Source organism: Zootoca vivipara, chromosome 7 (assembly GCF_963506605.1).
Source record: "Zootoca vivipara chromosome 7, rZooViv1.1, whole genome shotgun sequence".
In the NCBI taxonomy this organism is placed as follows: Eukaryota; Metazoa; Chordata; class Lepidosauria; order Squamata; family Lacertidae; genus Zootoca; species Zootoca vivipara.
In genome coordinates this window covers 49696872-49723115 of record NC_083282.1, presented here as the reverse complement: position 1 = coordinate 49723115, position 26244 = coordinate 49696872, and the positions used below count along the sequence as shown (strand labels likewise).

Genomic DNA, 26244 nt, shown 5'->3' with positions numbered 1-26244 from the left:
AAGCATTTTACTTTTAAAAAAATATTACTACAGTACATTGCCAATGTTTGGTAAGGCTTGCTTGTTTCAGACTTCATGGTCAAAGTAATTTACAGGTCTAAAGCCTAACCAGTAATATGTCTGTGTTCAGTATCAGCACTTTGGTGAGCAAGGCACTCTGAGATATGGACCTTGTTTTGAATCAAAATTGGTTGACTAAAAGAACCCTGAATTATTCATGATACTCTTTCAGCACCATAATTTAGAGTGGATTCCTTTTTTCTACACCCTAATGTGTGATTAGGATTGTGGCTTTTATACTGAATGACTGTATTCCCCCCAAAGACCCTGAAAGTTGTCTGACATTTCCTTGTTCAGGCCTTCGAACTGGCTACGGGGGACTATCTGTTTGAGCCTCACTCTGGAGAAGATTACTCAAGGGATGAAGGTGAGCACCTACTACTTCTAGTATTTTAAATTATTTCTGCACATAGTTCCTATGCAAGGGGGGTTGGAAGTTCTAGCTCTACAAAGCAAGACCTGAAAAAGAGATCTAGATCTGTTGAGAGCTTTTAATACTGGTCTGCTGGAGTCTACTGGTACATTACGCAGCTCATTTTCAATACCCATCAGATTTTTAAAAAGATTGTTTTAGGTTCCAGCGCAGGCATCCCCAAACTTCAGCCCTCCAGATGTTTTGGTCTACAATTCCCATGTTCCCTGACCACTGGTCCTGTTAGCTAGGGGTCATGGGAGTTGTAGGCCAAAACATCTGGAGGGCCGCAGTTTGGGGATGCCTGTTCCAGCGTGTTACTGTTAGTCATTTATTACATAATCAATGGTTGGTTTTTAACAGCATTAAGTTCCTTGAAATATTCTTAATAGAATGGTAACACATAAAAAAGACTATTCCCAATATACAGATTTATGTCTGCCAGAATAGATAGACCCAGCAGGCAAAGCAATAGAATACCGGGGGGCGGGGGGGAAACAGGACATATACTCAAATTCAGCAGGGAAGAAGGTAGAAGGAGCACATTTTTCCTCCCCACCCTGTCAGCCTCCTTATGATTTTCTCTCCCATTGATCCCAACTGGATGAAAGCCATTGTGTGCTAAAACTAATATGGATTATTTCTTTCATGCTCTCTCCTGGGGAATACAGACCATATTGCATTAATCATAGAACTTCTGGGGAAAATACCTCGCAAGCTCATTGTGGCTGGAAAATACTCCAAGGAGTTCTTCACCAAAAAAGGTAAGGGGAAAATAATCTGAGGTTGAATAGCTGAGGGTTCCAGACCTGGGGTAGTTGGAATATCTAGTTTTTATTCTTTTGCTTGTTTGTTTTCTGTTATAATAAAAAGGGCTCCTTTACTTTGCTGATGTATATGAGCAACAGCAGGGAGGGTTACCCATTTGCTTATAATCATTTCTACTTTTCATTCATTGGAAACAAAGTCAAACTTCTTTAACCATTGGAGCCCCTTGGGCCGCTGGTCAGGAAGCTTCAGCCCACAGGCCGGATTAGGCCCACTGAGGTCCCATTTTGACCCACTATGCCATTTCATCCCAAGTCCTGCCCGCCTGACATTGTAAGAGAGCAGGTGTAGAGCAGGTACACCCGTGGCTGTAAAGGAACAATTGTGGAGTGTTGCTGTGAGTTACGGATCATCTTCAAGCAGGGCTTGCTTTCTACACCTTTAAAATTTGGCACCCAATGCAAACCACATCTGGATTAGTTCCGCTTAGGAGCTCCAGAGTGCAGCTGATGCCTGCCATGTGGAGGGCTTGCTCTCTCACTGAATTTAGCACCAGATGCAAGCTCCGCTTCCAGCAGGGAAAGCGGCAACAGCAGCAGATGCTTCTTTTGTAGCTGCAGCTTTAATTAAACCCAGCCCTAGAAAGGAGGAATCAGGAGCGCACTTTAAATGCACTCCTAATTCTTCCTTTGAAGTGTGACCACCTGATGATTGGCTGCAAACCTGCCAGAAAGGGTCTGTGGAGCATGGGCCAGTTGTAGAGCTAGCTCATTGGCTGATTCCAGTCCCGTCCCGCCCTCCCGCCCACTTTAGACTCTAAAGGGATAATGCACAAATGAAAGAGAAGAAGATAGGGCTATTGTAATAAAGAGATGTGACTATGTTTGTACATTTTTCAACTTCAAATAACAAATTAAAAACAGTGTGTATTTGGCAAGTTTTGGGGGCCACTTACTTGGGCATCTTACTCATCTCCAAGTCTAGAACTAAACAGGATCATAAACTGCACTTCTGAAGTGTGTCAAGATTGGGAGACTTTGTGCCACATGAAATCTCAGAAACAGGGTTGCCATATTTCAGAACACTCACAAAGGTGTTGGGTTTTTTAAAGAAAGACCTTCCCAAAAAGTAGTGGAGCTGTTTCGGCTGCTTTTTGCATCACATTGCCATACATCTGGGTTTTCCCTGACATTTTACCAATTTGGCAAAATCCCCCATGCCATTTTTACACCAAAAAAACAGGACATGTCAGGAATTTTCTTGACATTTGGCAAGCCTACTCTGTCTTCCACCCCATGTGGCAGTAGGAAGGGTGGGCAGGGCTAAAGCAACCTGTTTTGTACCTAATTATAAGCCTTTGTATATCCAGTTATCATTGTCTTGCTATGATGCAAATTGCTGCATGAAAATATCACAGGCTGAGTAAAGCTCTGGATATATGTAGCATCACTTGAACATCACGTCAGTAAATGGCATCATCTTTAGGAAGGATGCCAAGGAAGGGAGCTGTTAAGGGAGCTTGTATTCACTGGCATGTTTCTTTTTCTGGAAATAACATTCAGCCAACTGGATTGGGATTTAGGCTTTTTGGAAAGTTAGGAAGACAGAGAACATGGAATACCAGACTTCTCAAAAAAGTTCCCAGAGCCCAGACACTTCCTTAAAGTGTAGTCCATATTTGGCACAATGCTGCCTAGCTATCACTACTTCATACAGTCCATACTTTACAACCTGCCTTGCGCTGGGTGTTAAATTTGAAAGAGAAAAAATATTCTTTTTTCTATTGAGCAATATCATATAGAAGGGAGCGTTAGAATCCTGATAACCGTTCTGTTGGCCTTCCTGTTCATGTTAATGTGAGCCTTGTTAATCTTCCTGTCATTGTTCTCAGGTGATCTGAAGCACATCACCAAACTGAAGCCATGGGGCCTTTTTGAAGTTTTGGTGGAGAAATACGAGTGGTCCCAAGACGAGGCAGCTGCATTCACAGACTTCTTATTACCTATGCTGGAACTGAATCCTGAGAAGAGAGCTACAGCAGCACAGTGTCTCAGGCACCCCTGGCTCAACTCCTAGATGTATTGGCCCTATAACTGGGTTTACAGCATAATATATACACACACCTAGATGTCCCAGCTGCCCCTTCCCTCTCCTCCCAGGTCAATTTTTTCCTTGTTGATTTTCAGAGTGAAGCTCCTCCTTGAGGGCTTTTGAGATTTTAGATAAATCTAACCGTTCATGTGAGTTTGTGTACTCGACTCAGTAGGGACTATTGTCAGCCAGTGGGCGTCCAATATGTTTTGCCGTGATTGGCGTTTGCCAAAGAGTTTTTACAGGAATGTGAAATGACCCCTGACTCTCTTCCTTACTCAAGTACTTAACCCTGAAGGTGTGGGGAAATCTCCATTGGGACACACTCCCTTAACTATATTGCAGTCATCCCAAGGGGGATGTGAAGAGCTGTGAATCCCTCCTTAGCTCACTGACTCTGGGAGTCATTTTCTTAGTGCGCATCCAGTTGCTGGCAGTAAGAGGAGGAATGGCAGATGGCCACCAAGGTGGCTAGCTCCATGTGGAGCACTGAACTTGACTCGACTCATTCCTTAGGTGTCTGCTCTGCTGCCTGGGTAACTCTCCTTTTTTCTCGCTATTCTTTTCAGGTGTACTTCTCTCTAGTTTTAGCCATTTAATCCTTTGAAACGACCTCTTATCAACTGTATCTCTCACTTTTTAGCACCATTTTCTTTTGTCCCCTCAATGTTCACTTGAGTTTCTGAGTCCCGTGAAATAAGCCGCTCTCCAAAGCCGTAGCATGTGAACTCGAGTAAGTTTCACATGGAAAACAAAGGCAGCCGACATTGGTAGAGGTCACTGTCCCTTTACAAGTATGGCTCTATGCATTTGTTGGCTGCAGAGGGGCAGCCAGGTTGGCCAGGTTCAGTGCCAGACTTGCCCAACATGCAGCCCCAGGCAATACGGGGCTTGCCAACAGTGTACATGTGGCCCAAAATGATGGCATGGTTTCTGCTACAAAAGCCAGGAGGTGATCCAGCCGGTGGCAGACCACTTTCTTCCATAGGGGCCTTGTTGGCCTTGGGTGAAATTGCCTTTTTAGGAGAGAGCAGTTACGTTTTCAGTCTGGAAAAATAGGATATGTTCTTCCTTTTCAACATAAGGAAAGGTAATATTGGGGGCTGTCTTTCCAACTGTGCCCAGACTGTCAATCACCCTATTTCCAAAGGTTAATGAATGTCATGATATATATACCCTGTTACTGTCCAAGGTGCTGGACTCTAGAAATTCCCTTTCGAATAGAATTTCTTCGCTATGTATTAACAGGCAGAACAAATAATCTAGGGGGACAGAGTAGTTTGAATCTTCCCCACCCACCCCTAGAGAGAAAGTGTCAAATTCTGTTCTCCAGAATCATTACAGCCATTGTTGCTCAGCAGAGTATATACAACGCAAGCTTGTAAACTCCTAGGAAAAGGGGTTAGCTGTGACTGACTCTTGTAGGCTTTTTATTTTATTAGAAAGATATGTAACTCTTGCTAGTTTTACAATGAGTATCTCCTAGGTTTTCCCAGGTTTGTTTTTTGTTTTCTAAATCCCCAGCATCTTGCTCAAATGTAAGGTTTGGAGACTTCCCATGGACCAAATAGGCCTTTGAGATTGCAAAATTCTCCAGGCTGGAGACTGCTGGAGGACTCAGAATTGAAGGCACTCTGAGGACAATTCAATGCAAAAGCTACCAGCAGTAAAGCACTCTTCTTGGTTGTTTTCTCTTTGTAGAAATCCCAGTTTATAGTCATCTTAAACCCTCGTTATCCTTTGCAAAAAAAATCTGGTGCAGTTTTATTTTACTTTATTTTTAATGGAAGTTTAACCATCATACCTCCTTCACTTTCGAATTTGGCTGCACTGTCATATTATACCTGACTGAGGCTTTTGCAAAATCTGTGCTGCATGTCCATTTAGGAGATCTTAAGCAATGTTCTCTTTGTACAATCTTAAGATGAAAAGGAAAAGATTCTAATAGTTTTAAATGATACTTCTGTTATCCAAAGTATCATCTTCACCTCCAAGAAGCACTTCTTTGCTTGACTGTAAGGATCGAAATAGAATGTATAGATACATACTTTCTTTTTAAATACTGTGAAAACTTGCTGGCAGGGAGAATTGAATTTCCGGTGTCGATGCAACCTAGTTTGCGTCAACATCTTGCCTATCTGAATGGAACAAAATGCTCCTAGGTGTGGGGCTGCATCTCTTGGGTTTTGATATTGGTTCCTCTCCACCGAAGAAGGCTGCTGCCACCTCTTTTGCACTAAGAGAGAAGTTCTGGGATAATACAAGAGGTAGCTTGTCAGGATCGCCTACATATTTGGGGGCTCACATTGGATTCACTCAACTTCAAATTGCCATAAGTGCTCACTAACAGATTTGTACTTGTTTTGTCGTTCTAAAACCTGAAGGAAAAAAATACATTTTTATTCTTTCTATTGGGTGCATTGTCTTTTTTTCTTTGTATATGCAGCAGCACAATAAACAGGTTATTAATAATCCACAGGTACTTTTGATATGCTGTCTATATTCATCCACAGGTTTTGTACAGTAGAGCCTCTTATCTGAACAGGCTGTGAGACAGTGAGAAGCTTAAATTAAATCCAAGCACTGCTGTGTTATGGGGATATAGTGATGTAGTTGCATGGCTGCAGGGCAGGAAAAGGAAACGAAGAATATTGGTGGCTGATGAGTTCAGGAAATGGTGGTCTGCTTTTAGACTGCTGGAGTAAAGATGATGAAATTAATTCTTGAAAGCATAAACCACAATGCATAATTGATCAGACATTTGATTATCATTGTCTTAAGTTAAGATTTACATTACAATACTAGCAGCTTATTTTAACTCTGTATCATCTTAATGCAAAACTGGTCTCGTTGCAGGAAGAGATGCTTGAATTGTCCCAGATAATTAACCATGAAGAGAAATCCAGTTAATACGCTTGGGTTTCAGAGTAGATCTGTTTAGCATAATCTTATCATTTGAGCTTATTTCTAATACTGCTGCCCACTTTTCCATATTTGGAACAGATACGCTCTGTGCAGTGGACAGAGCCTACTGCAGAGATGCATTACCAACTACTAGCATGTTTTGCTTGTTCTGTAGTTCTTTTGGTATCTTAGTGGGATATTTGGTAAGGGCAAGGGAGGGGAGGGTTAGCTTTGTGGCTGATGTCTGGGACTTGCTTATATACCTATTTTCCTTGGGTGCCAGTATTACTGCATCTTGTTGGAACTGCTAATTTTTGCTGCAGATTTCTTTCATCTATGCTTTACGGAAAACCTCAGCAGGCTACACTGAACATAAGAACAGAATAAAAGACCAAATTCAGAAAACTGCAAGCAACTGCACACCTAACAAGAGATATTCTCCATGGTCACCAGCTCTCCTTGATGCACAGCAAACTCATGACTAGAAGGAAGTTTCACGATCACTCTATAGTGCAGGATAGAAAGTCATTCTTCAAAGAAGGAAGTCTACTATCCTCCTGGGCATGCCTGCCATTGGGCCTCAATTACTTTTGTGGCTTTCCACTCTGGCTTCATGTAAACAAAGGAGAGAACAGATTACTTTGCATAGGCTGCTTGTTACTAATTATATGCCTGCGTTGTCTCTTGATTGATTGGATCCCTCGGTTATAAGAGAATGTCATGAATATGTTGATTCTTGCATAGCAGATCTTCAGTTCAAGAATATTTGGGTATAGTTCTTGGCAAAGGTTTTGAGAATCTAGTAGGTGATCTTTCTGGAGAAAGAAGGGTTAGTTTTCCAAAAGGAGTCCTCGTCCCCGTCCCCCTTTTTTTGTGGTGTCTGGTTTTGTGTCATTGCGCAACTGAATGTTTGCAGGCAATAAAAGCCTGGGAGCGCGTATCAAGCAGCCTTCTGGACTCCAGCTTCATAGTTGGAATGTGTATGTCGCCCACTTCAATCAAGGTACACTTGAGGTTGTTTGTCTTCATTCATTTCCTTCTTCTGCAAGACAAAAACAACAACATTCAAATGGTGACCCTGAAAAGTATCCAGCCTCATGACTACTGTTAAAGTGCCCCTGTTTCATGGCCCCAAAGATGCACACAAGCCCACACTCGGGGAGGGGAGAAGATGCGTGATGTGCAGCCTGAACCGCTAGTACTAAATTGAAAGCCATCACTAGCCATGATTATACAGTATATGCAAAAAGGATGTCGCTCCCTTTCTATATTTGCCAGGCGCTTGCAGTTAATGAGAACTGGCTCAATTTAGTACCCAATGTACCAATAAGGACTGCACTGGAAGTGTATCAGCTTCATCATAACTAACTAGACCTGAATTCCATGGATGAGCAGGGCTTTGAAAGATGATGGGCAATGAGGAAAAGATGGATCATCCGTCCATAGAGCTATTGCAGTGCTGTTTAGTATCTAGCAAACATATATCTTTAGGGGGAGAGTCATAGCTACACGTGCTAGAAGCTTGCTTGGAGTTGTAGACATGTGCTTGGGTTTTTTGCATTCATGCAGAAGCATTTGCATTGCAGGCTGTTTTTCAGGGATATAGTTATGCAGAAGCCTTGCCATGTGCACCCCTCTAGTAAGCCCTCTCTATTAAATACTTGCTTTCTCCCTGTACCATGGCACAAGGTCTGAGCTCCCCACCACCACTTGATGAAGCAACTATGCTCCAGTAAAGCAGGTGTGGTCAGTACCTGGATGGGAGGCAAGTTGGATACTATTTGCCAGTCGGAGTTTCACCTTGGAAGAAAGGCTGGATATAAAGGTAATAACTGAAATAAACTCAAATTACCCACTGCATGAGCACTCATCTGGGTAAGCTATGCAGTTAAGCACAGCTCAGAACCACCATTCCCTCATCATATCCCATAGCCCTGGCACTTCTGAATGCATGCCTAATGCTATCCTACAAGGTACTAGTCTGTTGGAGGGTGGTGTCTGCCCTGAGAGGGTCCATACACACAATAGGATCACCTTTATTATCCACTTGGAAGTCTGATGGAAGGAGATTGTCTTGCCGGTTGCCAAGCACAAATGCCAAGAAGGAGAGAATGAAGGCGTCCAAGATCCCAATGATGCAAAGGATGTATGCCCAGCGCACTGTGCACACACCCAGTGTGTATTTGTCCGTCTTCTCACCACACATACGTTTCACCTCGGGTGAGTCCCAGCCATCGGGGTAGAGCAGGCAGCCTATTGCCAAGCCTGCACCTGCAGGGAAAGATGCTCTGCATTAATAAGATTTCCAAATAGATGACTGCAGGCCAAACGAGATGGCATCTTGTCTCATTCAGGATGTTTGGTGCAAGAAAGTTTTTGAACATAATCTTGGTTCCAGTAATGTCTCAAATCTCTCCCAGAAATTGTGGGAAGGAGGGGGAAGAGAGGCTGAATGAAAATGAAGAGAGCCAAATGACACAAATGGAGTGCTTTTGCTCAGTGTTGCATCAATGGTGACACAAGGCAGAATCTCTTGCAAACTGCCACTCATCTCCACAGCATTGAGAAGGTCATTGCCATTCAGCGTCTCTGCCTTTGATGGGCACAGTTCTATGTTAGCTTAACTAGTGATGATATGAATGTGTGGAAGCAATTTTCAGCACCAGGTCCTTCACTACACTACAACCAGCTCCTGCCAACCTAGCAGTTCGAAAGCACATCAAAGTGCAAGTAGATAAATAGGTACCGCTCCGGCGGGAAGGTAAACAGCGTTTCCGTGTGCTGCTCTGGTTTGCCAGAAGCGGCTTAGTCATGCTGGCCACATGACCCGCAAGCTGTACACCGGCTCCCTCGGCCAATAAAGCGAGATGAGCGCCACAACCCCAGAGTCATCTGCGACTGGACTTAATGGTCAGGGGTCTCTTTACCTTTACCTTTTAATTGTGTTAGGGCATTTTATCTACACTACAGATATGGTATAGCTAATCTAATAGACTGGTCAATTTCTGCTCCTTAGAGAATCCTGTAATAGTAGCTCTGTGAGAAAGAACTGTGGATTTTTCCTGGCACCTCTAATAACTCTGAATTACATTAATCTTTGGGGAAAACTATGAAAGTTAAAGGGTTAAAATAGTAATATGCATTTGTGGTGTTCCATTCCCTTCAAAGTAGAATCCAAGTGCTGAATGGGACTGACAATCCGCCTAGGCCAGCCTGTAGAAAAGACTGCTCAGCCACTAATGAGATATCTACAGATCATTAACCTCTCCTGCAAGGAGAACAGAAGCTGCTAATGGAGCAAAGAGCTCAAGATGACTCATCCAAACAAACCAAGCTGTAAACAAAACCAAATAAGCCATGATTACTGCATAAGTATGGAATAGGGTTCATTTATGTAGCATTGCTGTTCTGAATTAGACTTGTTTAAGTGCTTCTGTTGTCATGGAATCATTATTTGTATGTTAACACAAGCCCTTCTGGGCTGCACAAGCATTTTTCATCACTGGCAAGTGTGGTAGAAAAGGCATCCAGTAAGGTTCTGTTAATATCCATTGTGAATGTTGCTTCCTGTGACATGCAGCAGATAAAAGTAAAGAGACCCCTGACCATTAGGTCCAGTCGTGACTGACTCTGGGGTTGCGCGCTCATCTCGCATTATTGGCCGAGGGAGCTGGCGTATAGCTTCCAGGTCATGTGGCCAGCATGACAAAGCTGCTTCTGGCAAACCAGAGCAGCACATGGAAACGCTGTTTACCTTCCCGCTGTAGCGGTACCTATTTATCTACTTGCACTTTGATGTGATTTTGAACTGCTAGGTTGGCAGGAGCTGGGACATGCAGCAATTGATTCCCTAAAGCAACCACATGGTCATAGTTATAGTAGTTTGATATACTACTATACACCAGTGCATCAAGAGGACAGTATAACCTCTGTTGCAAAGCATTCTTTCATGTCAGTAATAAATGTGCTGCCTTCTTTCTGTCTTGCTTGCTTGCTGACACAATTGATCTCTGCCACTAGGAAATGTGATAGCCTAGACTACAGTGCCATAACATGATGAAGACTCTTTGGCACTGCTTTCTCCTTAGGATGGAGTTTATAAAGAAAGAAAACTGTGATTTATTAGCTTCCCATAAGCTTCCTCTTCATTATAACCCATATGCCTTCATGCCTTAGAGCTTAGTTGGTGTCTCTGCTGGGACTTCTACTTAATGTGCCATGCACAGTTTGATTTGACCTTATCTCCCAGATTACACTGAAATGTATAAATGTTATCTTTTCAGAAAGCAGAGGTTCATTCTTCACACCCTGAGATCTCAGACAATTTTGTAAGTCTTTGGTAAATAAGTTCAATGAGCCTCCAGTTCAGAATAAATGGGTTCACTGGTCATGTATGGGATTAAGATACTAAACTGGTAAAATGAAGACATGGTTTAAAGGGGTAGGCAACCTAAGGCCCGTGGGCCGAATGTGGCCCAATCACCTTCTCAATCAATGTGTTTTTACATGAGTAGAATGTGTGCTTTCATTTAAAATCCATCTCTGGGTTATTTGTGGGGCCTGCCTGATGTTTTTACATGAGTAGAATGTGTCCTTTTATTTAAAATGCATCTCTGGATTATTTGTGGGGCATAGGAATTCGTTCAATTTTTTTTCAAAATATAGTCCAGCCCACCACATGGTCTGAGAGACGGTGGACTGGCCCACGGCTGAAAAAGGTTGCTGACCCCTTTAAATAGTCTCCTACAGTTATGCAAGTGAGTATCATAAAATAGATCAATGCTACTATTTGGCATCTTTCTTGGCAGCCAATATGGCAACATGAAACATGAAATTTTGCACATGAAATCATTAAATACACACATACCCCTGCTTAACCATTCTTTTATTTTCCTCCTGTGTTTCTCCTCTTTGGTCACTGTGAGACACTTGTGGGCCTTTTCAAGCCTCTGACTCCCAAGCTTTGGAGACTGGAACCAGAGGCTTCCATTATTATTATTATTATTATTATTATTATTATTATTATTATTATTATTATTATTTGTATACTGCCCTATACCCACAGGTATTGGGGCAGCTCACAGGATAAAATCAGAATATAAAACCACAAAATACACTGTTGTTCATCTTGGTTTGTGCCACCAATGTCTCTCACCAAATGTATCTTCCACCTGTTGAAGCAGAACTCTGCAGGTAATGTAAGAAGGCTATCAACATTTCTCACTGGTGTAAATATTTCAAAAGGTTTCAAGTGTCTTGATTATATGTCAACTTCTTCTGCCTGTAGAATTGCACAGACATAGCAGGACTGAGTCTGGACAGCTAAAAGCTTCACCAAATCCTAGCTGTGCCTTCCCTTGGACATTGCCATTACTAGCTGGGCTTAATTGGGCAGTCACTCTTATTCATTACGTAAACACCAGATTAAACAGGATAATCTACAGAGAGTAGAAAGTTGACTGTAGTCCACAAAAGTTTATGCCATAATGAATTTGTTTGTCTTTGAGGTGCCACAAGACTTCATCGTTTGCATGGCAATAGACTGACCTGCCTACCCCTCTGGAAATTTAAGGCAAAAAGGTGCATATGGAAGACTTCACATATTGCATATTTAAGTGCACGTTCAAAAATAAGAAAATATGAATTCTACAAGGATTCATTCATCATATGAAGCATATAGGTGCACTGATCAGGGAGCAATGATTGGCTGCAGCTCCCTTCAGTGACAATTTTGGGTTTGCCTCCATGTAATCTGGGCAACCACTTGTATAAGAAGTTGGATGTGCTTTATTTCCTCTAAGGCAGTGTTTCTCAACCAGTGTGCCTCCAGATGTTTTGGGACTACAACTCCCATCATCCCTAGCTAGCAAGACCAGTGGTCAGGAATGATGGGAGTTGTAGTCCCAAAACATCTGGAGGCACACTGGTTGAGAAACACTGCTCTAAGGAACTGATAAATACATTGCAAAACCAATTTCACTTACCATATTATGTACTGGGAGCTTCAGCAGCAAATTAAATGTTCCAAAACCTGGTTTGTGTTGGTGCCAATGTAGTGTGAATCCAAAATGGCCACCAGCAGATTTGAATTATATCTACACAGGTGGCCTTTGGGAAACAGAGGCAAAGAGCTATGTTGTCCCAAAAATGATATTGCTTGGCCCTGAGGCTACTCCCATTAGCACAGGTGTGTGACTCTTACAAGCGTGTCTTCCCCTCTCCCTCCAGGTCCCCTAAGCCCCACTCACATGCTGCCAGCTGCATCCAAGCGCACACCTTGAAGACAGTGGCTGCGTTGCAGAAGAAGAAGAGGCTGAAGCAGAAGATGCAGCCAATGATGAGGAAGGTTGAGATGCCCACAAAGAACATGGCCGTTTTGAAGGCACTTGAGGGGATGGTGCCGAAGTCCATTGGGCTGCCCTTGCAGATGAGTTCCCCTGTAAGGGCATTGCCAATGCAGTAGGAGAAAAGGCCAAAGTAGCCGGCCTGTGGTGTATCAATGCTGTCCCCGATCCAGTAGGGCTGGATGAAAGTCACCACCATGATCACAGCAAAGCAGAGGGTGAACAGGGCCCACAGGACCCCCATGGCTCGGGCATTCCTCACATAGTTGGTGTGGTAGATTTTTGCTGCCTCCTGGGCTGGGAGCATCTTCCCCATGGCGACTCCTAGGGTGGGCTGTTTCTTCTAGGAAACAGGTGGTAAGGGTCAGCACTGGACAGGGGTCCTAGGAGGTGAAAGTCAGACGCTCAGCATGCTGACTGCTTCCTTACGCCGGGAAATGGGAGGGGTAGCAGCGGGTAGATGCTCTGAAGCTGGGGAATTGGGGCTGCAGGCTTGGCTTCCCAATCCTAGCCGGTACCTCTGGGAAGTAGCTCTAGACTCAGAGACCCTTCCCGGGCTTCAGTCGACAGGTCTCCAGAATGCCTGTTAAGTTTATGTTCTGATCTGCTCCCTGAGAGCCTGAAGGTTACTTAGCTGTGGCTCCTCCTCCTCCTTTTCCCTAATCTCTCGGTTTCTAAGCGGCGGCTGCCATATGCCCTTCGAAGCTCCTCCCTGCTGTTGCTTCCCCCGTTCTCTCTTCCGCGCTCTGTTTCAGAACCACGGACAGCGGCAGGCAGAGAAAGTCAAGGGGAGAGAAGGGAATGGAAGGCGAGTAGAGCGAGGGGGAAGGAGGCGGGCTGGAACAGCTGCGCACAGCGCGAATACACACTAAAGTGGACTTGAGGCGGGGATACAATCCTATCCGGATGTAGGACGGGGACGAATGGCAACTTTGAACATCTCTATATGCCGTTCGGCATCCAAGTGGGCACTGTGGTTTTCCAGGCTTTCATCAGCCACGTCCTCCAGGGCTAACTGAAGCTTAGTGGGATTTTATCAATGAATTGCTCATTATGATTGCCCCATTATAATTCTGACTCCCTCAGAGACCAAGTGCTCATACCTGCTGTAATGCAAAAGAATGCTAGCTGCTCTCTATTCGCTGTATAAAATATATTCATGCAGTAGCCCCTGAATCACAACACTTCATATTATGTGGTTTGAGGAGGTGTTCTGCAAAGATGGAGACAACTTTCCAAGGTAGCTACATGTTTGCGTTTTTCAAGGTCCTTGGAATATTCAAGGGGAATGTAGCTTGAAGTTTAGGGTTAAAAGATGTTTTTATGAAAAAAATGACAGCATTAGTTTAGCTTCTAAGGCACTTTGTGTGTTAGACAGCTAAAGCTCCAGAATGCTCTCATTCTGCCATCTAGGTGAGTTTGTTTTCACCAACTTTGCAGTGGCATGGATAATACAACTGTGGGTTGAGCAAGGAACAGGGTGAAGCAACCATAAAACCATATCTTCATGCCATACCATTCTAAGGTTTGGAAGGGCTAGAAGCAAAACAGAAAATGCCACCCCCTCACCACTGAGCACCCACAGCACTCCCACCCACCTGCTCCTCCTCCATTGCACACCTGAAGCCAGGCACCCATCTACGCACCTCCTGTCACCTGTTGTTGGCAGGGGGGTTAAGCACACAGAAGAGTGGGGGAGGTCAGCAAGCACAGGCCATGCTTCACGGAGGCTGGGTCTGCCACCCCTCCCATCTTTCCAGAGCCTTCCACTCCAAGGCAACTGCCTCATCTCACCTCATGGATTGGCCAGCCCTGGAAGTGACCCACAGTTTCATCCAGAACGATCCCACCCAAACTCATAACTATATATTATGTGTACCTGGTCCATTTCTCCCTTTCCTTCTCCCATGTGCCCCTGCACCTCTCCCATCTTCTCTTACAGGGTTGGGGGGGGGGAACCCAAAGCAGATCTGGGGTGCAAGGTACAACTACAAGGAGCATACAGGGGAGGGTGGAAGAGGACATTCAGCTCAACAAATGGAAGCTTTCCTGCTTGTGCATTGACTTGGTCATTGCCCATATGGACAACAACCTGTAAGAGTTGCAAACAAGAATGATGCCACCAAAGTGACTAATACCAGAGTCATGAGCTGCCTGAGTAGATAATCTAGAACAGGCATCCCCAAACTGCGGCCCTCCAGATGTTTTGGCCTACAACTCCCATGACCCCTAGCTAACAGGACCAGTGGTCAGGGACAATGGGAATTGTAGTCCAAAACATCTGGAGGGCCGACGTTTGGGGATGCCTGATCTAGAATGCCTAAACCAGTGGTTCCCAAACTTTTCTTGGCCATGTCCCACCTAAACATCTCTAAAATCCTGGTGCCTAAAAGGAAGCCTAAAAGGCCATTCACTGTTAATAACTCATTCTCAAATTGCCCCTCTTAAAAATTAAATTGCCCCTCTGTGGGGCATGTGTTGGGAACCACAAGTCTAAACTGAAACTTACTTAACTGCTGACAGCATTCAAAAAATCATCTCCCTGAACACCTGAGCCTGGCCTTGCAATCCAAAAAGTCCACACCTGTGCCCTGAGAAAGTTCCAGCAGGCTGTTCCTGTTACTGGACTCAAGGTGATTTCATATCTCAGGCTGTCTGAATAATAGCTCTGGGAAAGAGCAAGCCTTTCACACTTGCCTGCTGTTCCTCATGTTGGCAGCCCTACCAGATATTCAAGAAGATGAAAGGGCCATGAAATGAGTAACAGTGAGCAATAAGCTTTTCTGTTGTTTTTACCCATTGGCAAGTTATCCTTTCCTCTGGCAGTATAAGCCTTCCAAGAAAGGTAAGAAGGGAGGCCTTGCCAGATTCATGTCTGGTGCAATTATTTCTGCTATATCCAAACATCTGCACACATGTTCCAGTTCTTTCTGAGAGTGTAAACATGCAGGAATAAGCAGCTGTCCCACACAGGGATCAAACCTACAACCTTGGCATTATCAGCACCATGTTCTAACCCAGTGGTTTTCAACCAGTGTGTCATGGTACCCTGGGGTGCCTTGAATGATGGTCAGGGGTGCCGTGGGCAACATTGGCCCCTGTCCCTCTTTCCTTCCTTCCCTCCCTCCCTCTGATGTCCTCTCTTGTTTCTGCCTCCCAAAGGCTTGCACAGCTGTTTGTTGCAGCAGCCATGGCTACAAGCTCCTCAGGCGAATGATGCCTCTAGCAGGGGGTGAGGTTGCTAGAGCTGAGGTGACCATGGAGTAAGCAAGCAAGTGGGCAAGGGAAGCCCAGCCAGCCACCAGCCCTTACTGTTGGGAATGGACAGACAAGTTCCAGGCCCCTGAGGGGCAGTGTGAGGAGGCACCTCTCTTTGGAGTGGGGGGGGGGGAGAGAGCTGCCCAGAGGACTCCCAAGGAGAGGAGGCTGAGGGAACACTCCACAAGGGAAGGTGTTCAAAAAAGGGTGAGAGGCTGCCAACTCTGCAAGCAAGAGGTGACATAACTGGGCTCCTGAGCCCCACAGAAAGAATGCAGAAAGAATGTAGTTGGTCAAGGGAGCCATGGACTCAAAAAGGTTGAAAACCTCTGTTCTAACCAATAGAGCTATCGAGACTGACTGCACATGATACTCTCCTGTGGCCTTGGGTGATTTTGACTGGCTTGTTTGTTTTTTCCTTTATTTTTAACAAGACAGCATTTTTCCATTACATGTACTCATATCTTTTGCAAGAAGGCACCCATGTGACTTTGAGGGTAGGCTTTATAAGTCTGCAACATGCCACGTTCTGGATTCTTGTCCTAGGTGCACCAGATCAAACCTTTGGCTTACTGCTAAGAAGCAATGAGGAGCACTTGGGTTTTGTTGCTGCTGACACTTGCCTTGGCAGAGGCCTTTTCTAGCCAAAGAGGACTCATCATGAATCTGGTAAGAGGTTGCTGGGTACTCTTGCTGTACTCTTTCCAGAAGCATCCCTGATGCAAGGGATTTGCCATGTGTCTGGCTCTTGGGAGTCTCTCTAGAATTGAAATTGCTACCCAGTCATGTAATAGGGAAATACTTTTACAGGGAGTTCTTCAGACACTTTGTTTGATTTATGCATACGGTCCTTTTCAGGATTCATTTCAGAAATGCTTTAGTTGCCCCAGTTCACTTTAGGAATAGGAGTGTCAAACAAACACTTTGAGCATTAGGGTACTCTAGGATATCAGCATAAAAACCAGGGCACACAAGGTACATTCCCTACCTATATGGGAATTTTCTTTTGTGAGGTTGAGGGATGATGACAACACAGTATCTCTAGTGGCAGCTTGGAAAGGACAGGAGTGCTGCAGAATCAACTTTATGTGACTTAAATATAAAGGTCCATAAGATTCCGTGAAATCCTCTAATCAGGGGATATAGACCTGTGAGAGGTGGGTTTGGCTACCAGCTTTCACTCCCTTGGCTGGCTGGCTTTGTTCTCTGCTATGCTTTGAGAATGGATGGTGGTTTGTCTGGCCTTCATCTTCATGCTAAAGGTAAAAGGTAAAGGATTCCTGGACGGTTAAGTCCAGTCAGTCAAAGGCGCCTATCGGGTTGCGGCAGTCATCTCACTTTCAGGCCGAAGGAGCCGGTGTTTGTCCACGGAAAGCTTTCTGGGTCATGTGGCCAGCATGACTAAACTGCTTCTGGCACAACAGAACACTGTAACAAGTTCCAGAGCACACGGAAACGCCATTTACCTTCCCACCACAGTGGTACCCTATTTATCTACTTGCACTGGCATGCTTTCGAAGTGCTAGGTTGGCAGAAGCTGGGACAAAACCGGAGCTCACTCTGTCATGGGGATTTGAACCGCCGACCTTCTGATTGGCAAGCCCAAGAGACTCAGTGGTTTAGACTACAGCACCACCTGCGTCCATCTTCATGGACATTTATCCTGTTGCTCACACCTTATCTAATCATGGTTTCCTTATAGGACAATGGAGAGCTATGTCTCAACAGTCTCCAATGCAAAAGTAGATGCTGTCACAGAGAGAGTGGCTTAAGCCTCGCTCGTTGTGCAGACAAAGCAGCTGAGTTTCAGGAGTGCTCTCGGTGGGTAAGTGGCATTTCCTATTCCTTAGGAATGACTGGTGTTTCTTCTGGCCTCCATCTTCTTTGTTGGTGGCTTAAAGATGTCAGTGGAGATTCAGAAGAACGTCAGACAAGAAAGAAGAAACCAGTGGAGAGAGGAATAGAGAGAAGTATTATGATCATAATGATGGGCTGGGAAGATTAAGCTAAGCAGTAGAACTAAGGATAGAGGGAATGAGTCTAAGTGAAGGATGAAGCAAAAGAAGAGAGCCAGGGAAGGTAATTACAACTGTGAACCTGAGAGATACTTAGGAAAGTGAAGGAGGATGTAGTGGTATTGGATGAAGTAATGAATTTTGGAGATGGTGAGAAGCTGAAAAGATTTGTGTGAGAGAGTGAACATGAGAAGAAGCAGAATTGAATTATTTTTTTTAAGTCATCTGGAAGAACCCATCACTCACTTTAAAGCAGCCTCATACATGTGGCAAATATTCTGAAGTTGGTATCAAATACAGTGAAAAGTGAGGAGTGCAGGATGATGTCCAAGTCTGGTCAGCTTAGCAGAATGGAAAAGATATTATATATGTAGCTTTTCCTCTAGTCGAATTGTGAATTCTGATCTACATCTTTGTATCTCTTGCAGCACCTTACTGGGATTTACTACAGGTGTCCCTGTGAAAATGGATTAAGCTGTGAGGCTGACAGGACAATTATCGGGACTATCACCAACACCGACTATGGCATTTGTGAGGACCCAGCAAGAAAATTAAAAGTTGAGGGAAAACATTAAAGATGCACTTGCTCTCCTATTCTCCTTTGTGATTATTATTCCTCAATATAATTCCTACCTCTGTACATACAGTACATTGCAGTTTAATTGGCCACATGGTCCTTTCTGATCTTTCAGTGGAAGAACGCAGCTGACACATGGGCATAGCACTCTGCCTAAGGAACTTGTCGGCAGAGTGAAGGAACATAGCAAGCAGGTGCGTGTGCATAGGACTCAGAGAGCAGAAACCAACATTTACAATATGAACACACACTCCTGTTCTCCTTCACACATCCATGCAGCAGTTATCATTGCCCAAAATAATTCCAACGTCTGCAACATATCTCACAAGTTTCTAAACTAATCCACACACCACCACAATTTGTTTAAATGGAAAATACTTCCAAATATGCCCCTCATCCAACCTGCTAAAAGCCCTTATCTAACACAGATCAGACATACTTACCACTTTCTCAAAACATCCATATACATCAGTTCAGCACAGCATATTCATATCCATACTCGCAAACCTCTTTTGTCCATTCTCATGAACTGCACCATTTCATTGAAAATAATTTTATTACTTAGTATACCCTTTAGATTGCATTCTTTGGTCTATCTAGACAATGTACCCACTTTTAACCCAGTCATGCATTTGAGGGTCTATTTCTTAATCTTTTACCATATACTTGCATGCTGGTAATGCTCCTCTTGCAACCAACCTTGTACCAGGCCACAATCTACTAGTGTGTTCGATTTAGAACATGAACCACACCAATTTAGAAGCAACAACGCTTTCAGCTACCAGCTTATTGGGGCCTATATAAAGAAATTGCATTACACAGAGTGCCATCATTTAGCTGAACCAACATTAAAGTTTTTTGTAGCCAAGATTGTGTCTCACCTTTTATGTGGTGCACCAATCTGGGGTTACCATTGCAGGGAGGAACTTGATGTACTTCAAAATAAATTCCTGCATGCAATGTTGGCACTGCCACACTGTACACCTGGAGCACTACTAAGGATTGAATCGGGTCTTCCCTCTATAAAGGCTTGTATATACAAATCCATGGTTTTGTACTGGGGGGAAATATCATTGCAGCCAGAACAACACTTAACCAAAAGTTGTTTTTCGGATATGCAGAAAAGGGAAGGCTGGGTAAAATCTTGTAGAGGTCTGATGCAGAGTTATTTGATCTCCCTAGCAGTAGTATTGTCAGAGGCTCCTGACCATAAGATACGAGATATTGTGTTTGGCGAAGATGCAAAAAAAGACCTTGAATATACAAAAAATTGTAAATACGCCACTTAGTACAGTAAAATTAAAAGGGCTATGTACTTGTGAGAATTAACTCACCACCACCCCCAGTACAACAGGCTTTCACCCAGCTCAGTTTTCAAACAATGCCTACTGAATATCTGGCTGGGAGATATACTAACAAATCTGTAAAAGAGCACCTTTGTATATGTGGATCATATATATATTAAGGATCTAGTACATTATATTTTATATTGCCCATTGTATGATTCACCCAGAGCTAAGTTTATCTCCCCTTTTCATATTGGCTTAGAAGGTCAACTAGATGATTCAAAAATTAAATGGTTGTTGGCAGAGGTTGATAAGTGCATCAGCTATAGTCTGCACTATTTGCATTAGTGGCAAGAAAGAGAAGGGCAAGCTTTTTGGATAGTTCAAGTGCCAAAACCCAGGGATGCTGACCAGAAGGAACATTCCTAAATTTTGGACATTGTAGATTTGTTCCGGTCTGGTGCATGCAATATATTTCGTTTTGTAGTTGTGTGGTTTGTGCTCATACTGTATTGTGATGGCCATTGGTTATAAACAATAAAAGCTACTGACCAACTACTGTTTCTCAGTAACACCAGATATTTCTCTCCAGGCAACTTTCCCCATTATTTTGGCATGGGCTTAATGTTTATAACAAAAACTAGAGTTTATAACTCTAGAGACACCCCTTCAGAGACCACCATGAGTGCAGGCTGGCAGACATTCAGATGGACCTGATTTTCTGAGCACTCTGAACCTTGAACTGGAGCAGCAAAGTTCAGCAGACCATACCGGTACATAGATGGTAATGAGCAAATGATCAGTACACTACAGATCTGGGGAAATGAGATTCTAATGCACATAGAAGCTCTGTTAGGTAGAAGGTAGGATCCTGAATGCTTACATGCCCGGACCTTTTCCTTACATAGGGAGAGACAAATGGTGATGTCATCTCTTCTCCAACTCTTTTATCATTCTCTCTTTCCTTTAGAAATGGGCCCTTTAAACACTGTTGTCACTCTCACCGGAATAGCAAGGTGGAGGAATATCGAAGCTGTTGCCTCTTAGGTCCTGAACAATGTGGCTGCTGACGCTCTCAAGGGGGTAGAAGCTGTGGTCAGCTCTTGGAAGGGGATAGAAGCTGTGTCCAGTCTCATCAGTGCCTTGGAGGGTTTGGAAGCTACGCCCGCTGTTGTCATGGGCGCTGTCAAAGGAGACGTTGGTGCCGGTGGGCTCGGAGACGTTGTTGGGACCGAGAGGGTGGCTGCTCAGGTCAGAGGGATTGGTGACTTGGCTAATCCTCGTTGATTCCAGGGGGTGGACACTGATGTTGGCACCAAAGGAGAGGTTGTTGACCACCTTGCTCTCTTCCCTGTTGAGCCGGAGGCTGAGGATGACCTTGCAGGCTTGAGCCTGTACCTCCTCCTCTGGGTGGATGATGAGAGCAAGCAGGCGGTCGGAGAGGCGGGAGTTGTTGCCAAAGATGGTTTCGTGAAGGGAGTTGTCACTGTACTGCCACTGCATCGACTGGTACTGCGGGGAGAGGCGCCCTTCGCTGAGGCGCTCCACAAAGACTAACATCTCATAGAGCAGATTCCCTGGCAGGGATGGTTGGAAGAGGCTCAGGAACTCGGCAGGTGTCTTGGGGAGAAACATCACAAGTGGCTTTAGTCAATATCTCCTCTTCCTTCCCCTCATTCCTCCTCATCCCCATGATGATGATGATGATAATTTTATTATTTACACCCCACCCATCTGGCTGTGTTGCACAGTTGCTCTGGGCAGCTTCCAACACATATAAATCATAGAATCATAAAATCATAGAGTTGGAAGAGACCACAAGGGCCATCTAGTCCAACCCCCTGCCAAGCAATGTAATACATAATACAATGTAAAACATTATCAACTTCCCAATGCAGGGCTGCCTTCAGATGTCTTCTAAAAGTCAGGTAGTTGTTTATTTCCTTGACATCTGATGGGAGGGCGTTCCACAGGGCAGGCACCACCACTGAGAAGGCCCTCTCCCTGGTTCCCTGCAACTTCACATCTCGCAGTGAGGGAACCTCCAGAAGGCCCTCAGAGCTGGACCTCAGTGTCCAGGCTGAACGATGGGGGTGGAGATGCTCCTTCAGGTGTACAGGGCCCTGATCCATGCATGTGGATCTGAGAACAAGTAGTCAGTGACAATAGTAACCCTCACTCTCAACCTCTGTCACTGGGGATGCTGTAGGAAATGGAGTAGCTGCAACCAGCAGGATGCCATTATTTCCTTTGCCCACCAAGAGGTTCTGATATTTTACATGCACCAGAACACAGAGTCCTGAGCATGGTGCAGCTCCCTGCACTACTGTGGCAACAGAGAAACCTTCGTGCCAATGGGGACAGGTGTGAATGATGGTAAAAGAGTGAGTCACCCAACTAAAGGCCTGAACTTGGTTCCAAGACCACCTGGGTTTCTGCTCCAGAGTTGGACCCTAATTTATGGGATGCATCGTCATGTGTTCTACTCTACAGAGGACAAGCCTCTAGTTAAAGGGCTATCCAATCCAAGTCTAGTTTAAAGAGAAAGAACCGTACGATGGGAGAGCAGGAAGTTCCCTTGAATTGTTAGCACATGGACCACAGACTGAGCATGAGCACAGGTCACCAAGTTCAGTCTTCCCCGCTCTGGTGACATGTAGTGTTTTTCCATTTAAATTACTGTAACCATTTTAAAATTTGCACCTATACATATAAATTAGCCGAATTTATGCAAAACCTGTCATCTTGTTCTCTTTCATTGGTGATACATTTCCTCTTTTGGGTTAATGCATAAGTGACCACTCTGCTGACAGAGCTCCCATCTGCTGTGTGCTGCAGCTGCATCCTTCATTCACCTGGGCAGGCTAAATGAGCCTAGCTGGAGCTTCCAGGAACTCCTGCCATGTCCTGTTTCCAACTTAGGCCAGAGCAGCCATGCTTTCAGCTTTCCAGCACTTCTTAAACCTCTCAGCTAAGTCTCCCTATGAGAGGCTAAGGATTTAATAGAAGAAGATGTGGCCTATTTCTCCACCATGGGAATTTGTGTATGTGCATGCTCACCCCACACCAGAGTCCACGCAAAACTGAATAATGTCAAAGGGGTCTCGTACGGCAGCCAGATTGTTTGGAGCATGCAAAAGGTCTGGTGGCCATCAGGCCAGTCTCACATGGGCCCCACCCACTGTACAAGGAATAAATAATCCTGTTCTGAGAAAATGAATTGCCTAATGCCTATTAGAAGATTGACGTTTCTAATATCAATATGCAACAATGAAAGGATGTGACTGCTTCCAGGAAGAGCAGGAATCGGATGGGCTAGGGCAGGCATGTCCAACAGGTAGATCGTGATCTACTGGTAGATCACAGAACATCTGTGGTAGATCACTGGCTCCCCCCAAAGAAGCTCAACAATTGCATCCCCCCAAAATGGAGCTTTCCTCTTCCCCCCAAAAAGCTCAACCTTGACCTGAACCCCCCAAAAGGGAGGGGTAGATGCCAGTCTTTAACTGTGTGAGTAGATCGCAGTGTCTTGGGAGTTGGCTACCCCTGGGCTAGGGTGTTTGCCTTCAAAGGATGTGATTCTGGCTCCTGTTCAGATGTTGGCTCTTGTTCACTGGAATGCAAAGTGGCTTCAAATGAGCCAGCATTGATTCCCTAGTTGCAGTCCCTGGGCAACATGTATTCCCCTGCCTGAATGAATTCCTATAACTAGAGCACCTATCCCAGGGCTTTTTTTCCAGCCTGAACTCTCCAGAACTTAGTTCCGGCACCTCTCAGGTGGGTGCCATTGCCATTCTAAGAGAACAAAAGAGGTGTTCATGGTGAGTTCCAGCACCTCTTTTTCCTAGAAAAAAACACTGACCTTTCCCAACCTCTGTCCTTCTGATATCTTTTACCCCCACCCCAATACAAAGCTTTCTCACACTGGCAGGCACAAGGGCAGTTCTTACCCGACAATTCATGATGTCGTACAGCAGGTCTTCCTTCTGGGCTAGTGTGCTAAGAAGCTTGAGAACCTGCACCTGAGCAAACAGGTGAGAATGTCAGGGTGTGCGGACATTGGTGGGTACTAGACCCCCTTTGCAAACAAAGTAATAATTATAATAAAAAAATATTAATGCTTTCTAGTTGGGCGTTGGGGTTGGGGGCAAACTGCAGCAAAGAGATGAGCCATGCTCAGCAAGGAAGGTGACATTTGCTCCTTTCAGCTGCAGGCTACATCTTCCAGGCTACATCATGTTCTTCAACAGATTTGGGTTTCTGAGCAAGAATAAAAATTGAGGCTGTAAGTTCAGGGTTGAGAATAGATTGATATATAGATTGAGGTAGCCTGAACTCACTGGAAGACTCGGGTAACACAAACCCTAGAGAGAGCATACTGAAATATTTCAGACAAAAATATGAATGTGCAAAGTTACTTTACAGACTGAGCCAGACCACTGCTTTATACAGTGCTTTCTACTTGAGCTGGCAACTGCTCTCCAAAGCCACACTGGTAATTTGATCAAAGGTCAGGTTATAGATCCTGTTTCTCACTCTGCTTCTGATGTTCAGGCTGTGAGTGCCATCAATTATGTAGCCAAGAAAGCACAATTCAGGAACAAGAGGCGGGTCTCTTGGGTGTGTGTGGCAGAAGTCCCCATAGTTTGCAGAAATACAAAATGCAGAAAAACATCCTATGGGGAGGGGTCCACAAAACTCCCAGTGGGGACTGAAAATCTCAGTGGGGGCTGAACATACTCAGTGGCCACAGAACAAACAGACTGCCTGTGGGTGAGGGGAACCAGAGCGCAGGGAGACTGAAATGGAATGTGGTGACTGGAACTCCAAGCAGGAGCACTCTAGCCTGCAACATTTTGTTGCAGAACCCCACATGTAATAAATAAAAGGTTCATTTAGCAAAAAGGTGAAATATTGGTCATCAGTGTTTCCTTCAAGGAACTACTAGAGCATGAAGTTGTACTACTTCCCAGCTCCAGGCTAACGCTGTACCTGAGGAGGAAGAGAAGGTACCTGCCTGTGATTTTTTGTACCTTGGCCAAAGTATTTGCCACGAGAAGGATTTCCAGGAAGTTTGGCAGCATCCCTCTCAGGAGAGTGTGGGTGTTGTCTGGAATATTCAAGCCGTTCAGCAGCCTCAACCCAGCAACCTGAAGGGTGGGATCCCAGGAGCTAGTCACCAGCTCAATAATCTTGGGGACATATTCCTGCATCAGAAAACAGACCAGCGTTTTATTTTAAAGACTCGCACTCTGCCCTTCAGCAGTATTGCAGGCAGTTAGGTCCCCACCCTACAGATGGTAATGAGCGCTTCAAAAGGTGATATGTCTGTGTCACAACATTTCAGGCCTCCGGCTCCTTCTGCCGAGAGGGCTCCTCGAGGCATCACCGCCTCCTAGAAATCCAGGGTGAAGTGTAAATAGTGCTTTTATGGCTATGATGAATATCATATCAGGGTATCATCAGATCAGACCTCACCCCCTGTACCTGTTTGTCAGCTCCTGCTCAGAATCGTGGGAAGGGGCAGAATAAAGAGTGACTCAGAAGACCCACAGCATGTGTTTGCTTTCACCACTGATCATAGAATCGTGGTTGGAAGGGACCTTGAAGGGTCATCTTGCCCAACTCCCTACCATGCAGGAAGATGCAGCTGCCCCTTACCGGGATCGAACCTGCCACCTTGGCATTATCAGCATCATGCTCTAACCAACTGAATCATCGGTCATCACAGCTCGTTCTATATTTTTAGTATTTGAGGTCAAGGGGTGTTGCCTGCTGGGAGACGTGAAGCCTCCAGAGCTCCTCACTTCTTGTTTATCAGGCTGGTACATGTTGCAAATTTCGGTGCAAATGTTCTAGGTACTGTCAAAGATGCTTTGTGAGTCTTGTGGGGGGGGATTGAACGAAATAAAATTAATTATGTAGTTTTATGCATTTATTTACTTTTGGTTTATTTTGAGAACATTTCTATTCCACCTTTCCTCTGAGGAGCGATAGGTTCTCCCCTTTCAGTTTATCCTCACAACAGCCCTGCGAGGTTGGTTAAGCTGAGAAATAGGGTCTGGCCCAAGATCACCCAGTGAGCTTCCTGGCTGAGTGGGGATTACCAGGTCCTAAGCAACCTATGTATGTCTACCCAGAAGTAAGGTCCACCGAATTTAGGGGGCTCACTCCCAAGTTAGTGTGTCTAGCATTGCAGCTTTAGTTTCCAGTCATTATGGTCTACCACGGTTAATGTTTCCACCTGCTTTCATTCCCTTCCTTCCTCACACTCCGCCAGCCTAGTCCTTGTGAAATGTTTCACATTCTGCAAGAAATTAAACACTACAGGCAGAACGGATTATGTAAAGGAAGCCAAAATGCTCCAAATCCCTATAATTTGTTCTAAACAAAGCCTTTGGCTTCCCCTAGCCCAGAATTCAGGTTTCAATTCTGACTGCTGAGGACAACCTCAGCCCGTTGCAAGGACTCCGCCCATTCAAAATGAAAATTTTAAAATGTGAATGAAAACAAGGACAAAACACAAAGC

The 26244-nt window shown here is 44.7% G+C and overlaps 4 protein-coding genes across 15 annotated transcripts in view; 2 read left to right on the top strand and 2 right to left on the bottom strand.

The window, feature by feature from the left end:
- Positions 1–5740, top strand: part of SRPK1 (SRSF protein kinase 1) — a 36745-nt gene extending 31005 nt beyond the window's left edge. Inside the window, exons 14-16 of the mRNA XM_035121256.2 lie at positions 358–427; positions 1144–1236; positions 3132–5740. Coding sequence (XP_034977147.2) covers positions 358–427; positions 1144–1236; positions 3132–3316 — 348 coding nt within the window. The 3' untranslated portion in view covers positions 3317–5740. The remainder of the gene's footprint in view (positions 1–357; positions 428–1143; positions 1237–3131) is intronic.
- Positions 5661–14132, bottom strand: LHFPL5 (LHFPL tetraspan subfamily member 5). Of its 2 annotated transcripts, XM_060277021.1 has the most exons (3): positions 12484–14132; positions 8270–8506; positions 5661–7277 (listed from the first exon to the last, which is right to left on the bottom strand). In XM_060277021.1, exons 1-3 carry the CDS (start codon positions 12893–12895, stop codon positions 7261–7263), a joined length of 666 nt encoding a protein of 221 aa, XP_060133004.1. In that variant the 5' UTR covers positions 12896–14132; the 3' UTR covers positions 5661–7260. The 2 variants fall into 2 exon arrangements, with proteins under 2 accessions (XP_060133004.1, XP_034977155.2); XM_035121264.2 differs by having other exon boundaries at positions 5661–8506.
- A 2237-nt stretch (positions 14133–16369) lies between these two features.
- On the top strand, positions 16370–18446 carry CLPS (colipase). The gene is made up of 3 exons (XM_035121265.2): positions 16370–16506; positions 17540–17662; positions 18281–18446. Exons 1-3 carry the CDS (start codon positions 16423–16425, stop codon positions 18425–18427), a joined length of 354 nt encoding a protein of 117 aa, XP_034977156.1. The 5' UTR covers positions 16370–16422; the 3' UTR covers positions 18428–18446.
- The window catches only part of LOC118088106 (armadillo repeat-containing protein 12), a 62427-nt gene continuing 54466 nt past the window's right edge, over positions 18284–26244 (bottom strand). For 10 of the 11 annotated variants that reach the window (XM_060277012.1, XM_060277017.1, XM_035121260.2 and 7 more), the window contains 3 exons: positions 24749–24922; positions 23666–23737; positions 18284–21335 (listed from right to left, as the gene is read on the bottom strand). In XM_060277012.1, the coding sequence (XP_060132995.1) occupies positions 20697–21335; positions 23666–23737; positions 24749–24922 (885 nt within the window). In that variant the 3' untranslated portion in view covers positions 18284–20696. The remainder of the gene's footprint in view (positions 21336–23665; positions 23738–24748; positions 24923–26244) is intronic. The other variant, XM_060277015.1, reaches the window with a different exon arrangement.